This window comes from Haliotis cracherodii, unplaced genomic scaffold (genome assembly GCF_022045235.1).
Source record: "Haliotis cracherodii isolate W230 unplaced genomic scaffold, xgHalCrac1.p SCAF_12, whole genome shotgun sequence".
Lineage (NCBI taxonomy): Eukaryota > Metazoa > Mollusca > Gastropoda > Lepetellida > Haliotidae > Haliotis > Haliotis cracherodii.
The window spans coordinates 12473287-12493487 of NW_027266267.1; the positions used below are offsets into that span (position 1 = coordinate 12473287).

Here is a 20201-nt window from a genome sequence, read left to right on the forward strand (position 1 = left end):
CAGTATATACAATATAGCAAGGCCAGTATATACAACGTTACAAGTCCAGCAAATACAACATGACAAGACCAGTATATACAATGTTACAAGGCCTTTGTATACAACATGACAAGGCCAGTATATACAACGTTAAAAAGCCTTGTAGCATGTTGTAATACGAATACAGCAACTTATACTATTGACTAAGGACAGATGCATGCACAATCTCAATGTTATTACCGGTCCATTCGTGCTGTAAATCCCCATGACATGACACTTCCACGCTCTGTTAACTGTCGAGACTACAAAGGTGTCTCGGGGAAAGAGCAAAGCTCGTGTAGTATAAATAGTAACAGGAAGGAGCGGTATTTTGTTTACACAAGGGTTGCCAAGTGACACTTGTGAACAGACAAGCTAGTGTGGATAAAACTACATGTAGTTCTTATGCTGAGTTACGACACAGGATTCCTTTCTACAAAGCACTTGTCCTACCTCTGTCAAGTGTGAATCGCATAAGAAGGAAAGAGTATTAATGCCTGACAGAGAGGACTGGGGCATATGGACGTTTCATACCCAGGTCATGCTGTGGATACAATGCAATAATATTGGCGATGACATATAGCTGGCAAGTATGAAGCCACACTCAAGTCATGCTTTGTTGCGAGTAGAAGAGTGTTATATTTGCTGCTTACGGCCTCCTGTTTCTTTCCAGGTGAGAGAAGTGGATTCTATAATTCAGTCTAGGACAACACACGTTGTGTAGGAAGGATATACAGGAAAACATTCACTAGGCCGTGTGGTGCTACAATGAAGACCTGGTGGAATATACCGATATGTATGTGGATAGGTGTTATCCATATTCAGCATGTTAATGGCAAGTATTAATGTACACATTAATAAGATTATGGACCCCCCACAAAGTAGACAAGCGTTCCAACTGGGATTCTCATACTGTTATGCTGTATTAAGTGGAATTATTTCTATGCCCCATGACTCCCCGCGTCAATTACAGTAAACCGCAAAAAGCTCATCATTAGTCACATTGATATAGGCTGTCATATATCGTTTGTAATGGGGTATGCATTGTCTCATTATTAGAAAGTCTAGTGTCAACATAACAGGAAAGTGTTCATGATCAATGGATAGAGTTTTCAATGCAAAAAACCTACCCGATAAACCTTTTGTCACGAACCAAAAATACCTAGTTTGCAAATGACTTTTAGTAGGCCCGGTAGTATTTACGTGCTCAAATACAATTGTATACCGTTCCTTTAAAGATTAAAAAGTGCTTTCCCGGTGTGAGAGTAATTACATAAGCATAAATGGCTGCAAATCATTTGGAACTGTATCATATATGGGGCGTTTCACTCAACAGAAAGTAGTAAATAGTAATATGTCAGTTAAAGTATGACAGTAATTAGAGATTTTTAATCTCGTATGTTTCGATAACGTAAATATAATATATTAGGGATAACAAATATGTATTATCTCACCGCTGTCAAGCGATACTTTTTATTCCAAATATTATTCCAAGTTTTATGATACGGAAACACACAAGGTATTGATCTGAATTTCACAAACTATCAGCAGTTTTAGTCCGACGTGAAGTCGTCCAGCATGTTAGTAGCTTGGTTTTCTTACCCTGAGTTTAGCATGCAAACATAACAACACCTGTGTGTAAATGAAATACAGCACATCCTTAATACACAAAGGATACATCGTTTTTATCTTCATTTTGTTCCACACTATTGTGTAGTAATGATGTGTATTCACATATATGTCAATGCCGCTGGTCATGTTCTGTTTTCAAATTCTGAATATCTTGGGTTTTCCAGTTTGGGTCATACATTTACTTTAAAAGCAGAAAGTTAAATTGAATTAAGCTCAAACTAACACAAGACCAGAGTGAATAGAAAGTCAGATCACATATCTCAAAGACATACATATGAACAAAAAACGTCCGATGAACATGACATAGAAGGATTGTATGACAATGGTTGATCAGAATTATTAAGAGCAGCATCATACGCACAATAATTTACATGTTAAGGACTATTACTTGAATAGTGGTTAAAACGATATGGCCCACTCCTTACATCTAAACACATTTCCCCGAGTAGTCATTCGCACAAGATACAGTATATGTTAGTCAAGATACATATTGTAAAGTAAAACAATATAATAAAGTTGACAGGATTGACATAATATATTCACAACAGTATTACAAAGAGACCATCTGAAATGGTATAACATAGGCATAACGAGTTTAAAAAATCACATGAACCTACAGGTATTGCAGTAACTGCATATAATTAAGATACGCTGTAACTTATCAGGCAAAAGAAGGTATACACTTAACCACAAAATTAGAAACGTCAAAACATTACGAGGATGAAACTGTCGCCGACACACACCTTATTTTAGATTCACAACCCGACTATTGCACCATTCAAGGTAACACGACAATTGTTTGCATCTGTTGAAATAGTCAAACACAATATCAGACATTCTCTGGCGTTTCATACAATATATAGGAATGTGGCCCCTCAGTAGGATTACTTTATTTCACAATTTATATAATTCCCCACTACCCCAATCACTAACATATCACATACTCGTCTTGTATATCGTCTTTGTTCAATTTTCCCATGCAAGTAAGGTTTAAGTGTTTGTTCGTTTTAGAATTCGTTTATACAAGGTTGATCTTTTTGCCTAGATGTATACTATATTGACAACACAATACAATCCATACTGTAGGGGATTTTATGACTATTCCTGAATCGAAAATCCACTCCACTCCAAGATACACAAAAAAGTGAAACAAGTGTGACATAGAGTGTTACATATAATCGTGTCTTCAATTTTTTGTCTACACCAAATATTTATTTTGTGTATAAGAGTGAGTGAGTTGGTTTCCGCTGTTTTTAACATTATTCCTGTCATAGCATTGCGTGTCAGCTAAATGGAAGGAAAGCACGAAGTGATGCAGGTCTCCGACGTTTACCAGTTCGGTGAAACCCACGAGCACGGGTATGGTGCTGACAAACCTAGAAACATATTCGGGGCGAACCGGGATTCGAACTACAATCATAGGTTTCTGGCTTGCCCAAGTAACCCAAGTCTGCACAGTGAATCGCGATGCCTTAGACGACTTGGCCACCCCTTGTGTCTAAAAAGAATTAATTTCGTTTGCAAGCATGATGATAATATAAGTTAATAACATTGTATGAGTGAGATCATAACAATACTGCAACTATAGCGATATCCTACGGGTACTCATACAAGAAATGATAACATTTCTTAGGAATAGTAAGGAATCACATGCAAAAAACCATATAAACTGACAGCCAAAAGAAACTTCACCACTGTAAACAAGAAAGTGTTCAGATTTATAAAGTAAATTAATGTGAAACATATCGTCCAAACACACAAATGCTCCATGCAGTAAATGATACACGTCCACGACACGTTTTATAAATATAATGCGAAAAGATATAAAACACGTACCGCAACAGCAGCCGAAACTACACTTGCAATAAGGGTATATAAGTGACACTCAAACTCAGTGCCACATAACATATCAATGCCACGACTGACACTCGGGCAGATAGGCCAAGAACAGGCAGATGCATGGTAACTACGCCCTATAAAGACTGGAACTTGCGTACTTTGTACGATTCCTGACAATGACGCCTCAAGCGACGTGATTGGCAGATGCAAGCCGGTTCTGTCTGTTCAGAGCTGATGTCAGACGGAAGGAAAGAATGAACAGCAGCATGTTGCGTTCAGAAGGTCGTGCTTTTTTGTGGAGGGAGCGTCACTGGTCAACGTTGACGGTATTTTGACCGTTCAGCGTTACATGGATGACATTTGTCGTTCGACTCGTTCGAATATTCGACAACCGACTCAACACAACCCGAATTGTACAGAACCGCCTTGCAGACAGGAACGTCAACGTGTTGCCGTGGTCTGCACTCTACTTCAGACATGTCCCCCATAGAACACCTCTGGTATGTCATGGACCACATCCTCCAGCCAACCGACAAGAACTGATCCATGCTCTCCAAAAAGAAGGGCGACGTATCCTAAGTGACGTCATTAGACGACTGACTTTGTCTTTGCGCCGGATAGTTTTTACGTGTCTTGTAGCAGGGGGTGGTCATACATGCTATTAATTTGACATGTCATTGGACTTGAGCAATTTTAGATGTGTGTGCCCTTTGTCCAATTAAGTTGAAATCTTGTTTTGCTACCCCAATGTCTGCTGTATGACTGTCATTTTAAATGTTGATTTTGTTGATCATGTCGATACTTTTACTTCATGCATCTATCGTTTGTGGTTTATAACTAGGGTGATTTAAAACTATGATTAGTTTTATTTTGGCCATCAGTTTAGAATCGAAGGCGAGTGAATAAGTTGGGCCAAAGCTGAAATTGTGTTATTGATAAGAAGGGATTTATCGTAGAATCAAACATGGTAACCAGGTAGAAAATCGATGCCACCAGATTTGTTCATGACAACCAAACCAGTTGACAAAACTTCGCTCAAAGACGAGTGGCTTGCCGCTTGCCGTTTTCCGCTTCTATGAACAGTCGTGTTTGCTGCACCCCACACTGTAGATGCATTATTATGCAAATTATTTGTTCAAAACCTCCCATAAACAACTCTGAATTGTGATCATTCCATGGGTTATGGCATTTAGAGTTCCAAGAACAATAACGAACCTTGTTCCCAATCAGAGTGGGATGAGCGGACGCGTTAACGTCCCTTAAACACTTATGTTGTGAATGCATAATATATGGTTTCTCACAATGCAGCCCACTTTGTGCCATTGGACCATACATGTTCCCGAGAAAATGTCAACTGTGAATTTAGATGTCACTTTGTGCATAAAATCAACATTAAAACCTTCATCCCTCCAATCATCTCAGGTTCAACATCGTGTCACTCATCGTTTACAAAGTACTTTATATGCTGAGATTAGTAAAGTGGTTGACTCGCTTCTCTACCATATTTGAACTTCAAGCAAATGACTGCTCTCTTGCACATTGGATGTTCTATATATGAATCTTTAATGATGATTATTTTGCTTCCGTAGGTGATTTTTCACTGGCGAGCTCACCATTAACACCAACAGATGGAGAACTCTTCACCTTGACCTGTAGAATCCCTGATGAATCTGCAGCAAACATTGGATGGCTGCAGAACAACAAACATAAGGTCGTTACTCAAAATGCCGATAATTGTATGAAGCAAGCACTCGCCTATGGTCAGGACTTCATCAACCGTATCAATGTGAGTTGCAGTACCACGGCCCATAGTATAACTTTTAGATTTAACTCCACCATAGACCAAGGATCTGCGTGGCAGTGCGGGAAACCAGTTAACGATACGAAGATACACCCGAGAAGCAACAATTATACAATAGGTGGGTATGACATAATCACTGTGTTGTATTATATATATCAAGCAATAAAGTAAACTGTCACAAACATAATCATTAATAACTCAAAACTAGTTAAAATATGTAAGTCTGAAATAAGACTCATTTCAGTGACAGACACGAGGCGTTGGAAAAACATACCACAACATTCTGCATCAAGATTACCATATTACCCAAAAGATAAATTATTGTCTAAATATATATTTAGTATATTTGGAACCTGGGTCGGTTCTTCACGTTGTATTCAAATAGTATACCTCTGATATCTTCATAACACGTCGCTATATAAGTGCAATAATCTTGGACGCGACATTAAATCCCATTTCACCTCACCTCACCTCATCTCTTCATAAAGCATCTTCTGAGTGTCAAGGCAAAATATGAGACCAGTAGCTTGAATAAGAAGTCATGAAAGTATTACTCGATGTTCCCATGGAACACACCCAAACATAATGTCAGTGACAAATATATTTTTAGACGTTGCAAGTCCAGTCATGTCATCACAATCATTATCAACAACGACCCGATACATTGAAATTACTTGGATTCTGAGACAGCGACGACAAAGAAAGATAATTAAAACTCTGTGAAAAGTGCATGATGTACAAGAAAACCCAAGACAGACCAATGTTTATATGGAGAACTGCAATTAATTTACTTTTAGGATGCTGCTTTGTTTTAGCATAAAGTGCTGTGTAGAGGATGGGTGAAGTCAAACAGTCAGTGCTTCATTAAACAAGGGCCTACTGAAGAAATATTTTGCAATTTATTCCTGATAGAAAACTGCACATAACCATATAAAAATAATTGATCAAGATGTTTCAATCATACCAAGGTTAAGACCAAAGCGAACACAAACATTATTGGAGGTGGCTTGAGTTTCATGCTAGGAACCTTTGTAAATCGTTACATTTGTGCCAATTTATTTCAATAATCATATCTCTGATATCTTAATTATAACTGAGTATAAAATCGATGTTCTTTATCGGCAAATAACAGATTATTAACCATTTCAGTGATTTTTTTAGCCAATCGTTAAACAGAAAAAACACACCTTAATTTCCAGGTCATTATGTCAATAGCAGACATACGAACATTCGGGTTAATCTAACGTGTCATGTTATAAAACTTTCAGGAAACAATTAATGACTTATAAATATTCATCAAATTTAATTTCAAGTGTTTTGGTTGAATACTTACGATAGAATATCTACAAAACGAAGAGCATAAACAGGGGAAATTTATCGCGGAAAAAACCCATGCGTATAACGAGAGATGATTGGAGGACTTATAAGAAGTCAACGAGTTGCCATGTTTGTAATAAACCCCTGAACTGGGATTTTGTAAGAGATCATTGCCACGGGTAATTATCCGGGAGCGGCGCATAACGAGTGTAATTTGAAACTAAAAATGAATTCTCAAACAATACCCACCCCCCTTGTGTTTCACAACCTTAGAGGATATAATTCACATCTCATCATGCAAGCTATCTCAAAGACCGACGGTGGCTTAACGTGCATTCCTTATAATATGGAAAAAATACATACATGTATCATTCTCGTTGACAAAAACTATACATTATACGGACAAGGATGGGAAAGCCAGAATAAAGCAAAGTATTGTGCTTAGATTCATAGACTCCGTACCGTTTCTCTTATCTTCCCTTGACAATTTAGCTAATGTGAACAATCCCGATGACTTTGCAATAACAAATCAATATACTGATAGGATAACACGACATTTGCTGCATATGATTGACTGGTCTAGATTCGACGAAATTAAATTACCACTCCTTGAATCATTATATAGTAACTTAACGGAATCTAAAATAACCGATTATGAACACGCCCTCGCGGTCTGGGATAAATTAGGTTGTAAGAATTTAGGCGATCACCACGATTTGTACTTAAAAAACGATGTACTGTTACTCGCCGATATATTCGAGATATTTAGAAAGACAATGTTTAAAACAAAACGGCTTGGACCCTGAGTGGTACTATTCCAGTCCCGTACTATCTTTGGATGCATTGTTGAAGTAGACCGGTGTAGAACTGAATTCACTCACCAATTACGATATACACTTGTTTGTTGAGAAAGGATTAAGAGGTGGTATATCGATGAAGGCTTAAAGGTATTCTAAGGCTAATAATAAATTAGTGGAAGAACATGATTCGGGTAAACCCGATACGCATATATTATATCTCGACGCAAACAATTTGTCAACCTTTACCCACGGGTGGTTTTGAATGGATCGATGTGAATGATATCCACACAGATTCCGATAAAGGGTACATAGTAGAAGTTGACTGGGAATATCCAACAGAGTTACATAAAGAGCATAACAGTTATCCGCTAGCTCCCGAGAGATTAATGGTGCATAAAGGTTAGATTTCGGAATATCAACACTCCTTGACGGGTAATACTAGGTTGGCTAACGTAGAAAAACTCGAACCAAATTTGATGGATAAGACAAAATATATAGTTCACTTCAGAAATCTCCAGTTATATCTATCGTTAGGTATGAAACTAAAGAAAATACACAGAGTTCGTAAGTTTTATAAAAGCCCTTGGATGGAGCCCTATAAAAGCCTGAACACAGATTTAAGAAAGAAAGCTACCAGCGATTTCGAAAAGAACCTATATCAGCTCATGAATAACTCAGTATTTGGTAAAACTATGGAGAATCTAAGGAAGCGTGTTGATGTTAAATTGGTCAGATCTAATGAGGAAGAAATACTCAGGAAACTTATCGCCAGTCCGGCTTTTAACAGAAGCAAGATATTTGATAACGACTTAGCCACACTACATATGTGGAAGAGTATTATAAAATTCAACAGACCGGTGTACGTTGGTATGAGTATTCTTGACTTGTCAAAACACTTAACATATGACTTTTATTACAACGAACTTAAGAAGCAATACGGCGATAGATGCGAGGTGTTATAAACCGACACAGATTCTTTGTTGATGAAAAATGCAAACCGAGGATGTGTGTAAAGATATGGCAGAAAAAATAGATATGTACAACACGACCGATTACCCAAAAGATAACCCACTGCACAGAATGGTAAATAAACAGGTGTTTGGTAAGATGAAGGATGAATGTGCTGGGACCCCTAGAGCGGAGTATGTCGGATGAAGACCTAAGATGTATTCTATAAAGACATCCGATAATAGGGAGATAAGAAAAGTTAAGGGTGTTAAGAAGTATGTGGTAAAAAGCTCGAACAGTATAAAGAATCATTATTCAATGGTAGAACATTCAAACACGAGATGAACACTTTAAGAAGTGTCAATCATAGGATATATGGATTAAGAATGAACAAGACATCATTATCCCCCTTAGATACAAAGTGATGGATTGATAAGGATGGTGTAACAACTATGCTTATGGTTATGGTGCTAATACTGTATCGTTGGGAACTATGGGCAACTCTTCTCGTACAAATGCCCTGCCCGGTCCATCTTTAAGATATTAAAGAAAAGGCTCTCTTTCCTTCATAACCAATCGACTAATGTTATATATCTTAAGGGACCAAATCGGATCGAGTTCACCTGGCTGGTATAAACATCTTACGCTTACTCTATCCAGAAGTTTTTGTTTTTTGCATCTCCTCGGTGCTGAAGATTCGGAAGTCACAGATTTCATTTTAATCACATTGGATGTTTTCTTCCCAATTAATCTCGTTACTTCATTATTCAACGCTGATACAACAGCTGATAATCGTGTCACCCATTCGGTTGACCTTAATCGATCCGGTTTTATTTCAATCCCATACTGATATCCAAACAAACGTTCCGCTAATGTCTGGTTAAATCTTTCAACGATAGCTTGACTATGGTGGGCCTCTTTTTCACCATGCCTGATTTCGACATCGTGTTTTGTTAACAGTTTAGTTACTGATCCCATAAACTCGCGACCGGGATCTACTTGAAATAGCTTAGGCCATTTTAGTGGTCCGCGTTTATATATGCGTCTCAGTGCATTAGGTACTTCTGTTAGACCAGTCGAGTTTAATGGCTCAGCCTCTTTTTATCGACTAGCCGCATCATCTACGGTTGAAACATATTTATACGTCTTTCCTTAATCATGATGAATTTCATTCGTTGTAAAAATATCAAACTTCTTCCTCAGTATATAACGAGGTGCCGGCAAGTATATTTGCCACATCGCTTGTTTCTCGGAAACACACAAGGTATTGATCTAGATTTCACCAACTATCGGCTGTTTTAGTCAGACGTGAAGTCGTCCAGCATGTTAGTAGCTTAGTTGTCTTACCATTATTTCAGCATGCAAACATAACAATACTTGTGTTTAACTGAAATGCAGCACTTCCTTTACAGACAAAGGAAACATCCACCCGGATCTTATACAGTAATGGAGTAAAGTCGTCTCACAGAACTGCCTTATCAACTACTCTGAGAAATGTGTTAAGGTTATAAAGACGTGTTTAATAAGTTTAGCTTGAAACTTATTGAGGATTGTTTTTCTTAACCGAAATCTAATCTACTGTAGATTGGTATGTCAAAACACATTAACGATAATCTTACTAACTGATCCAAACATCCAGAATATTTAGAGTTTAGAGGCCTATGCATCTTCATAACCATTCACGTTAAGAGTTGATTTACCTTCAGGATCTAAAATTATATGTCATGTTCAGATCACCAGATGACAAAAGCTGTTTAGGATCTGAACACATTTTAGGGTATGCTGCAATATCTTGTTTAGTTTACTGTGCTGACACGATCTACAAATACTCTTCAAAGTGGGGCGGCGGAGTAGCCTAGTGGTTAAAGTGTTTTCTCATCGCGGTTCCGATTCCCCTCATTCCTGGGGTCCCCCGCCGTGAGATTGCTAGAATATTGCTAAAAGCCGCGTAAAAGTGACGTTAAACATAAGGCACTCACTTACTCAATCCACTAAGTATTTAAGAGTGACTCGGCTCAGACGAGGTTCAGTTGGTATGTTTACAGCTCAATGTCGTGTTCTAAACTGTGAAACATCGTTTTGACGTTAATTATGATCCACAGTAATTTGTAGTATGTCAATACCGCTGGTGATGTTCTGATTTCAAATTCTGAATATCTTGGGTTTTCCAGTTTGTATCATACATTTACTTTAAAAGCAGAAAGTTAAATTGCAAAATGCTAACACAAGACCTTAATGAATAGATAATCAAATCACAGTCAACTATAGATATGCATATATACCAAGAACACCGGTTCCGTCTGTTCAGAGCTGATACCGGTCGTGCTTTATTGTGGAGGGGTGTCACTGGTCATCGTTAACGGTAACTTGACCGTTCAGCGTTACATGGATGACATTCGTCGTCCGATTCGTATGATTATTTCTACAACCGACCCAACACGACCCGAATCGTACAGAACTTCCTTGCTGAAAGCAACGTCAACGTGTTGCCATGGTCTGCACGCTACCCGGACGTGTCCCCATTGAACCTCTGGGGTGTCATGGAACGTCGTGATCGACAGCGACCACATCCTCAAGCCAACCAATGGACTGGTCCATGCTCTCCAAGAAGAATGGCGACGTATCCTAAGTGATGTCACCAGACGAATGATTTTGCCTGTGCGCTTTGGCTTGTAGCAGGGGGAGGTCAAATACGCTATTGATGTGACGTGTCATTGAACTTGTGCAATTTTAGGTGTGTGTGGCCTTTGTCCATTAAGTTGAAATCTTATTTTTGCTACCCCAATTCCTGCTGATTTTGTCAATACATTTTACTTTATGCATCTATCGTTTCTGTTTTTTAAACTAGGGTGATTTGAAACCATTGTTCGTGTCTTTTGGCTCTCAGCTTAGAATCATAGGCGAGTGAATAAGCTGGGCTAAATGTTGTCGATAAGAATGGGCTTATCGTGGAATCCCACATGGTAACCAGGGGGACAATCGATGCCACCAGATCTAACATGATCTTACATGATCTAACTAAAACAGTCGAGAAAACTCAAACACGAGTGGCTTGCCGCACGCCGTTTTCCGCTTTCATGAATCGTCGTGTTTGTTGCACCACGCACTGTCGTTTTGGCAGTCCAGTGGATGCATAATTATGCTTTATATGCATGATTTCTTAAATGATTTTGTTTTAATGTTTTAAAATATATTGGTTATACGTTTTAAAACCCTGTATTATCTGATGATTATAATATTGTTTTAACTTATTTAGTAATATTTAAAATAAACTGCTCATTAATAAACAAAAAAAATGTAAAAAGAATGATCAAGGCAGATGAATGCCTTTATGTGTTTATTTAGATGTGTTTACTTTTCACAGTCTTAAAATATGCCGCCTGACTGACTGTTTGTCTTCATTTCTGTCCGTTGCATAGTTAACACAAACACCATCTTGCGGACGTCATTTATTATCTTGTAACATCATGCAAAATATTTGCTCTACATTGCCGCGTAAACCCACTTAGTTTCAAAATGTGATCATCCTATGGTTTATGGCATTAAGGTTTCCAAGAACAATAAGCATGTTCGTTCCCAATCACAGTGTGATGCGAATGCGTTAACATCCAGGTAATCCAACCACCTTAACCCTTTTTGTGCCAATGAACCATTATATGGTCCCTCACTATGCAGCTTCTTTAGTGCCACTGTTCCCGAGAACATATCAAATGTGAATTAAGATGTCACTGATTGCACATAATCAACTTTATAACCATCATCACTCCAGTCATCTCAGGTTTACACAGTGCTACAGTTGCTTAGGCTAGTGAAGTGGTCACCTCGTGTCTCTGCCATATTTGAACTTCAAGCGAATGGCGGCTATCTTGGTTTTTCGATAACAGATATGTGAAGTTTTATGACGATTAATTTGCTTCCGTAGGTGATTTTTTACTGACGAGTTCACCATTAACAGCAACAGATGGAGCACTCTTCACCTTGATCTGTAGCATCGGTGAAGAATCTGCAGGAAACATTGCTTGGCTGCAGAACAACAAACCACAGGTCGTTACTCAAAAAACCTCTAAATGTATGAAGCAAGCACTCGCCTATGGTCAGGACATCATCAGCCGTATCATTGTGAGTTGCAGTAGCACGGCCCATAGTATGACGTTTAGATTTAACTCCACCACAGACCAGGGATCAGCGTGGCAGTGTGGAGAACTTGTTAACGATACGAAGATATACCCGAGAAGCAACAATTATACAATAGGTGGGTATGGCATAATCACTGGATTAACATATTACAAATCGTTGTGTGAATAATTTGATGTATTTGTAATGTTTTTCTATTTTACCTTCACTATTAACTTCATTTACTTATGCGAGCTACTAAAATGAATGGCCAGGTCAAACGATATACACAGAGATAAGCTCTTGCCTACAGGTGCCGAGGAGCATGACCAAACATCAAGTCCTGTCATGTCAACACAGTCATTATCAACAACGGACCGATATATGGAGACTACAGCGGATCCTGATACAGTGACGCTAAAGAAAGGTAGTGCTCTTTCAAATGAGAATGTGTAAAGATAAAGATTGGTTGGTTGGTGTGTTGTTTAACGCCATACTCAGCAATATTCCACCTATATGACGGCGGTCTGTAAATAATCGAGTCTTGACCAGACAATTCAGTGATTAATATCATGAGCATCGATCCACGCAATTGGGATCGATGACTTGCATCAACCAAGTCAGCGAGCCTGACCACCCGATCACGTTAGTCGCCTTTTACGACAAGCATCGTCACCTTTTATGACAAGCATTGGTTGCTGAAGACCGATTCTTCACGGGCCTAAAGATAAAGAACATTGTCACAAACATAATCATTATCACTATGAATTAGTAGAAAAATATAACTATGCAAAAATACTTATTTCAGTGACAGACACGAGGCATTGGAAAAAACATTCCACAAAATTCTGCATCAGCAGTAACATATTACCCAACAGATAAATCGTTGTCTAAAATTATTTAACATATTTGAAACCTGGATCTTTTCTTCACTTTGTATTCAAGGAAATGTAAAAGGATTTTTTTAGTGTCAAGATTAGGCTAAATGAGGCAAGTAAGTTGTCAAGAACATATTACTTGATGTTTCCATGGAACATTCCCTAACATTAAGTCAGTGACGTATTTATTTCAACACAATCGTTATCAGTCACGACCCGATACATTGAGACTACATCGAATTCTGAAAGGTGCAGGATGTACAAGGAAACCCAACACTGACCACTGTTTACATGGTGAACTGCACCTAATCAATGAACATACATTATCACACACAAACACTGGTATGGAACAAACATTATACAATATATAGTTACGGGAAAAACGTAACTATGCTTAATATAAAGTTGAAGAAACTGAATTGATTCTGAAATTAAATGATATATCTCCTCGATTTTAAGGTCACGATTCACAGCTTGGACATTCATTGCCTGTTTTGGGGGAACATGATCCTCATACACATGTTTCTGAATGAGAACAGCACACAATAATTCTGCAGCTAACAGGTGCTAAAAGAACAACTTTTGTTTAACCGTAAATAACGCGAACACTGTGTCATGGCTTGCTGACTGTCAACGTCTACACGTCGTGAGTATGCTGCAAACAGGAATGGCGAAAAACGAAGTTTCTAGACATGTTTTTATGTTCAACAAAATACTATATCATCTCTTTGGAGACGTTCAGTACGTCAAGTCAACCATATTAGTTTGGGGTATCTACGGAATCGATACCAAACTGCCGCATTAACAGCTCTGTCCAGTTAGTGGCCGAATAGTACGCAAGCGTTTGAGGGAGCGCAACATACGGTCCCCACGTGCAGCGATACGCCCAATGTTAGTCCCTCGTCACAGCATTCGAAGTTCATAAGATAAGATGTGGACAGTATACTGTTCACAGGCGAGTCCAGGTTTCATCTGGACAGCTCTAATGGCCGTTCAAGGGTTTATGTTATTCAACGTTGTCACGTTTGACGCGGTATAGGGTAGCGTCACAGCTCATGTGAGAACACAGCTAATTGTTAATGGCAATTTGATAGGCCTTCGCTACTGGTAGCTTATGTTTTTTGGTGACGTTTAGAGGCAACATAACATTGCTGTACCGCCATGGCCGGCTGTTTCTCCAGACCTCTTATCCATGAGAATGTATGCTATGGAGCAACAACTACGACAGGTCCAGAACATTAGCACTAATTATGTAGGATTTCGTCAAATTCAAAAAGAGATTAGTAACGGGTGATGAAACATGGTTCTACCTCTATGATCCCGAGTCAAAACGTCAGCCCATGTAATGACACCTATCCACTTCTCTGGCACCAAAGAAATCATCGCCTTAGAGATTTTATCACAGAAAAGCGTCGATGATGTGCTGACAGTCGGAGTTCTGTAACTTCATGACAATGATTCTTCTCAGACCTTTCGACATGTAAAGGATGTTGTGCGACAATGTGCGTTCCAAGAGCCTCATCACCCTCCATATTCTGCAGAACTGTCACCAAGTGATTTCCTAAACTGAAAGAACACCTTCGTGGAAAGCACTTTGACGACAACGATGACCTGAAAGCTGCCTTGAATGGGTTTTCAGGGTGGTTTTAGAAGGTTCTTCCTGACTTGAATTGAAAAGCTTCACTATCGATGTTAGAAGTGCATTGATCAAATGTGATCAATCTTTTCAAAGTTATTGCTATATGGTTGCATTATTGTTTTCTAATGAAGTAGATGAATGGAGACATGCCGATATTGTCAGTCGTGAGTGAACAGTTTTTATATAACCTTGAAGCACACTTTATTGCTCAGCGTACTGTATGTTTACTCATATGGCCTGATATATCAATTATTCACGCTGTACAAAAGTACTCATACCTCGCTACTCTTGGTCAACGTTTCCCACCTGTCCCTATGACATACCTGACCTGCCTTTGACCATTGAGCCCGTCTAACACAAACGTGTTTAGTGGAATAATTTACAGTTTACAGTTTTAAAATATATTTCCATAATGATTTATGCAGTTTGTGTGTACAAATATCATGATGCATGTGTTATAAAAAGATAAGGTTCCTTTTAGTAATAAGTTTACATCTTTCCCCGTCCCCATGTAACATTCCTAACCCAAAACAAGTAAATAGAGGTTATCACGCGAGTGTGTTTGGGGATGGTAAATATCCTGCATTAGGAATAAACATTGTATTTAGCGAGCCCAAACACACAAGCGTGATAACCTCTTTATCATATAATGTCATTCTTTAATTCTGTGCTTCAAAATCACTTTCCCTCTTTCACAAACATTACCGAAACATTGCGAGTTTTCCTGGAATGCGCGCATTAATATTTATTACGTCACAGGGTAAGTGATGTGTCAGTCGGACAGTGACAGTAGCCAATATAGTTCCAACTGAAATCTGTTTCTTATACAGTGGCGAAGCAACATATACGCAAAACAACTATTGTTTTTATTTGCCTTTTGCGGCAATCCATCGCTCTGTCCGCTAGAGTAACTGCCCTTTGTCAAAGGGAAGCTACTCTAACCCTAGTCTATGAGACGTCACGGCCACGGTCAGACGTTGTTGACCGTCGGTCTGTCATAACGTTGAGAAGTGTAGTCAGATGTACACACAGCGACAAAACGAAACAAGGTAACAATTCAAACATATTTGGTTCCAAATCAAACTATTTTAATTTGTGGAGAAGGTTTCAAGCCACAGAGGTCTACAAGCACAGATATGGATACTGATCCCACTTGGCTAGGCCTCGTGCCCTCGCAAAATTGTTTCGAAATTTATATCTCGAAAGTTGCCAAAACTTATGAAATGCCTTAGCTACGTCACACTTAGACACTGATTTCCAGTATATTAGACTGTTCTTTTGATAATGATAGCAATTATCCCTGTAGTTTATCCAGATTCCCGATGGTTAATTCTGACTCGATCGCCAAATGACGAGGGCGACGCCATGTTTGTTTATAAACAGTGGAAGTAGTCCCTACTTGACCTTTGATATTTGCATCTCTATCCGCATATGACCCCAACGGATATCGTTTTTATCCGTTGGCTTTATCCTGTCGAGAAACCTACCCATTATATGATAAAGCACCATATCATATAATTACATTTATAAATTTGAGATCTATAGGAATCATTATACAGGCATAGGATGCAGCAACATTGTCGCACCGTCTGTTCATAGTATGTTATGCAAAAGAGTCATGTGTTTACCGACCATGTTATAATTGATGTATTTGCCTTGACCCTTCTTAGATCGAAAACGGAACGAGTGCTTAGCTCACTGCAGAATGAGTCACATCAGCTGCGTAGGAACACGGATCATGTTGTGATGGAAACTCCATTTTCAGTTAGATTTCGCGTATTCAGATTGAGACACATCAAATACACTGGATTCATCTCGCGGAGTTGTACCAGTTTCAAGCATGTCAACAGTCCGTATGCGTTCTTCGCGTTGTACATGACGCATTCCCAGTCTGATCACAAACCACATCAAGCAAACGTTGAAAGCTTTCGCGTTACTGTAGATACTGATAATCAAAAATACTAGTGGCTCTATGTGATACCTATGTTTCATAATTCCTTACTGTTTTACAGAATATATTTGGATTTGGAAATGGAAATTAGTCAGGGATAACTTTACCTTTGACTCCGTAACATGCATTATCTAAAAAATGCATCAAACATATTGCATTTAAAGAATACACAACTTGAAGTCAATAAGTCAGCTCTGTGTTCAGTAAACACGCAATCAATACTTATGTCATACAATACTCATTTTATACTGCAGGCCCCTTAAACCCACAACCACTCAATGTCGAATGTTACACACTGGCCGTGATAGCAGGAAGCACAATAGGAACCCTCCTTCTTACCCTGCTGATTGAAGGACTAGTTCTGACGGTCCTCTGTAGGAAGGGGTTCAGGTTTGGAAACATCTTGAAAGGTATGTTGTTAAATCTCAGTAGTATTGTAGTATATTTCAAACAGTGGTGTGGCGATATCTAGTGAAGAGATGTTTCATTCCAAAGTGATGTTAATTAATATTGATGATTGTTGTGCGTGGACGTGATCTAAATCATTATTGACTAAGAACGAGGATATCCAGTAGGTTTTTGATATATACACAATTAATGATATCATAAGTTCCATTTCACTTTTGCAATATTTCCAAAATCATCGTCATCATTTTGTGATGTATATATTACAGATACTTTATAAACATTCTCTGCTTTTCAGGAACTGCTTCACAAACAAGGTAGCGTAAATGTACTAATAACAACGTTTTGAATTAATTTGTTTTCAAAAAAAATTAATGTCTGTTATAATGAGAAACAAACATAATGCTTTAAAGTCGATCGTTTCAATAATAAATTATATAAACCGACCTAACTTACTTTTGTAGCACCAGAAATCCAGAAATTGAAGAAATGGAAAACAAAGGATATTCTTCCTTGGGTAGGTTTAAGTAAGCATTGCTCGTCAGATACATTGCAGTGGTCACAATTATGCCTGGAACTATTTCGCGTTGATACCGATATTAAGTGTTCGTATTGATTTCTTAAAGTCATATAATTGGAATTGTGCAATGAATCTGATTATGGAAATGGTTTTGTCGCTTATATTATAGATCACATCGGTGGTCCGGCTCAGAACTCAGTCGTGGATAAAGAGGGATCTGAAAAACAACCTTACACACAGTTGAAGATTTACCAGAATACAAACGGTAAATAGCTATTGTGGCATGTTTATATACTATAGGAGTTCTCAATCATTCTCAACTCAGTGAAGGTACTGTCAGGATACCGGCATGATATTAAACGTTGTGTTACCTTCAGAAGGGTATACAACATTTGAATTTGTTTTTTGTATTTTTTTTTCAGTGGAAGCCAAAGCAGAGACAAGTACCTACGAAGACATGACAGAGGCGCCTCCTCTGTCTTACGAGTCCATCAACGCATCTCCATATCAGAACACCCGCTTTCAACATTAGGGTAGCTACTATCCAAAATAGCTCTGCCCTTGAAAACAAAATGTAAGCTTACATAATAAACTGTATACACGAAGCGAATTTTACTCTCAAGCAGAAGCATATGCTTTCTTCTCTGTTCTATTGTAGAATTTGTATCAAATCTGACACTTTCTGTACCGTATTCATGTGATACTATGGCATTATGGTATTGACCCTTCAATATATGTCTTTCATTTCCAGATGCTGGGAATACACAAAGAAGCATGAAAAGTTATACATAGCCCGTGAACAGATAAATATCTTTACCTTTAGTTTACTTTTAATGTTACCTTGGAGAATATACATATGTTATTTTAAGTTATCATATCTGCTTGTCAGAATCTTGATCAAATACTGTGAAGGGTAATACAATTCTCAGTCGAGGCATAAATCTCTTATACCCCACCACGAGCACTACAATCTGCACGTGCATTTCTGAGAGACAGAACACATCCCTAAAACACTCCTTCAAAGCAAAAACCGCACGCTTTTTCTGAGCCAAAACTTATAGTTTTAGTAACTATGTAAACATAGCATAACAAATTCTTATGTGCCAAAACACTTTTCATTGAAATATACGGGTTTTGGTAACTTTCTGGTACTGTTGTGTATATATTAAATTACTGTCTCATTTATAAGTTTGTTTACAAAGAGTCGATATCTTATGCAGGTTTATTTATTAAAGCAAAATTATATTGTGTAAACTGGTGAATGATTCATCGTTCGCATAACATTTAGTGTTCTAGGTCTTGGTCTAGTAAGCATAGTTTCATTTAGAATCGCCAAACCTTTGCAAAACATGCGTACAGATGAATACTGACAAGTGTACTTTGTGTGTTTTGGGTATAATAGATGAACTGATGAGGAGATTTTAATATTAAATAATGGAATTTTCATTGTGTTCATTTAAATTCCTGCATTTTGATTAATTCCTGCTGAATTGGTCACGTGTTATTGCAGTCATTTTCCCAATATATATTGGCAAAGAAACCATATTGATGTGTTTATGTGAGGACTTGACTATGAAGTAGTCAAAGCCAAATGCTCGCGAACTATTAAGATTTATTCATTATACAGTGTATTTACGATACAGAAACACACTCGTATAATGATCACTGGTTGTTTGATAAATGTATTCCCTATGAATACAGGGTGTAAATTATTTCACTGAGGGTCTCGTCAATAATACGTGGGTGTCAAACGGCTTCTCGTGGGCTGGCAATAAAAGGGCATCACAATCTCCTTATTTCAGAACGACAAAGGGAGTCACATGATATTTCTCCAGAAAAACACAACTTCTTTGTTAGACTGGAAGCCCACTTACGTAACGTTACACCTAACTACACGTCCTTGGACTATCACCCATTAAACTGAGTGAGCACATTGTCATGCTGTCGAAGAGCATATCCACCCTGTCAACTAGAGTTTTCGGTCACAACTTAAAGTCGACTACCCCTCAACAAAATTTTAATGCTATTATTTTTTCCAAAATCATCATAGTGCTCATTACTCATTGACTATTGTACTACTACTTTATTTTTTACCGCCATTCTTATTTCTGTGTAGTAATTTGTATTGATTTGTTAATCTAGTTATTTTGTGTAATACATTTGTTGGTTGTACATCGCTTGTTGGTTGTTTGTTGGTTTCACACTAGATTCTTTTACGGCCTGATTTCTGGGTTAACATATTGTTTCAGTTTGGGAATCAACACGCATCAATAATTGTAGCAATAATAGTATTGATTTTAGCAGAAGTATAAGAGAAGAGATTCCTGGTTACCCTAGATC

The 20201-nt window shown here is 38.1% G+C and overlaps 1 protein-coding gene across 1 annotated transcript; it reads left to right on the forward strand.

The window, feature by feature from the left end:
* The first annotated feature begins 786 nt into the window (after positions 1-786).
* LOC139457557 (uncharacterized) lies at positions 787-18429 on the forward strand. Its single transcript, XM_071238934.1, has 9 exons — positions 787-853; positions 5079-5408; positions 12278-12607; positions 12782-12895; positions 17191-17346; positions 17640-17658; positions 17806-17858; positions 18031-18126; positions 18284-18429. Exons 1-9 carry the CDS (start codon positions 787-789, stop codon positions 18391-18393), a joined length of 1275 nt encoding a protein of 424 aa, XP_071095035.1. The 3' UTR covers positions 18394-18429.
* Positions 18430-20201: the final 1772 nt, after the last annotated feature.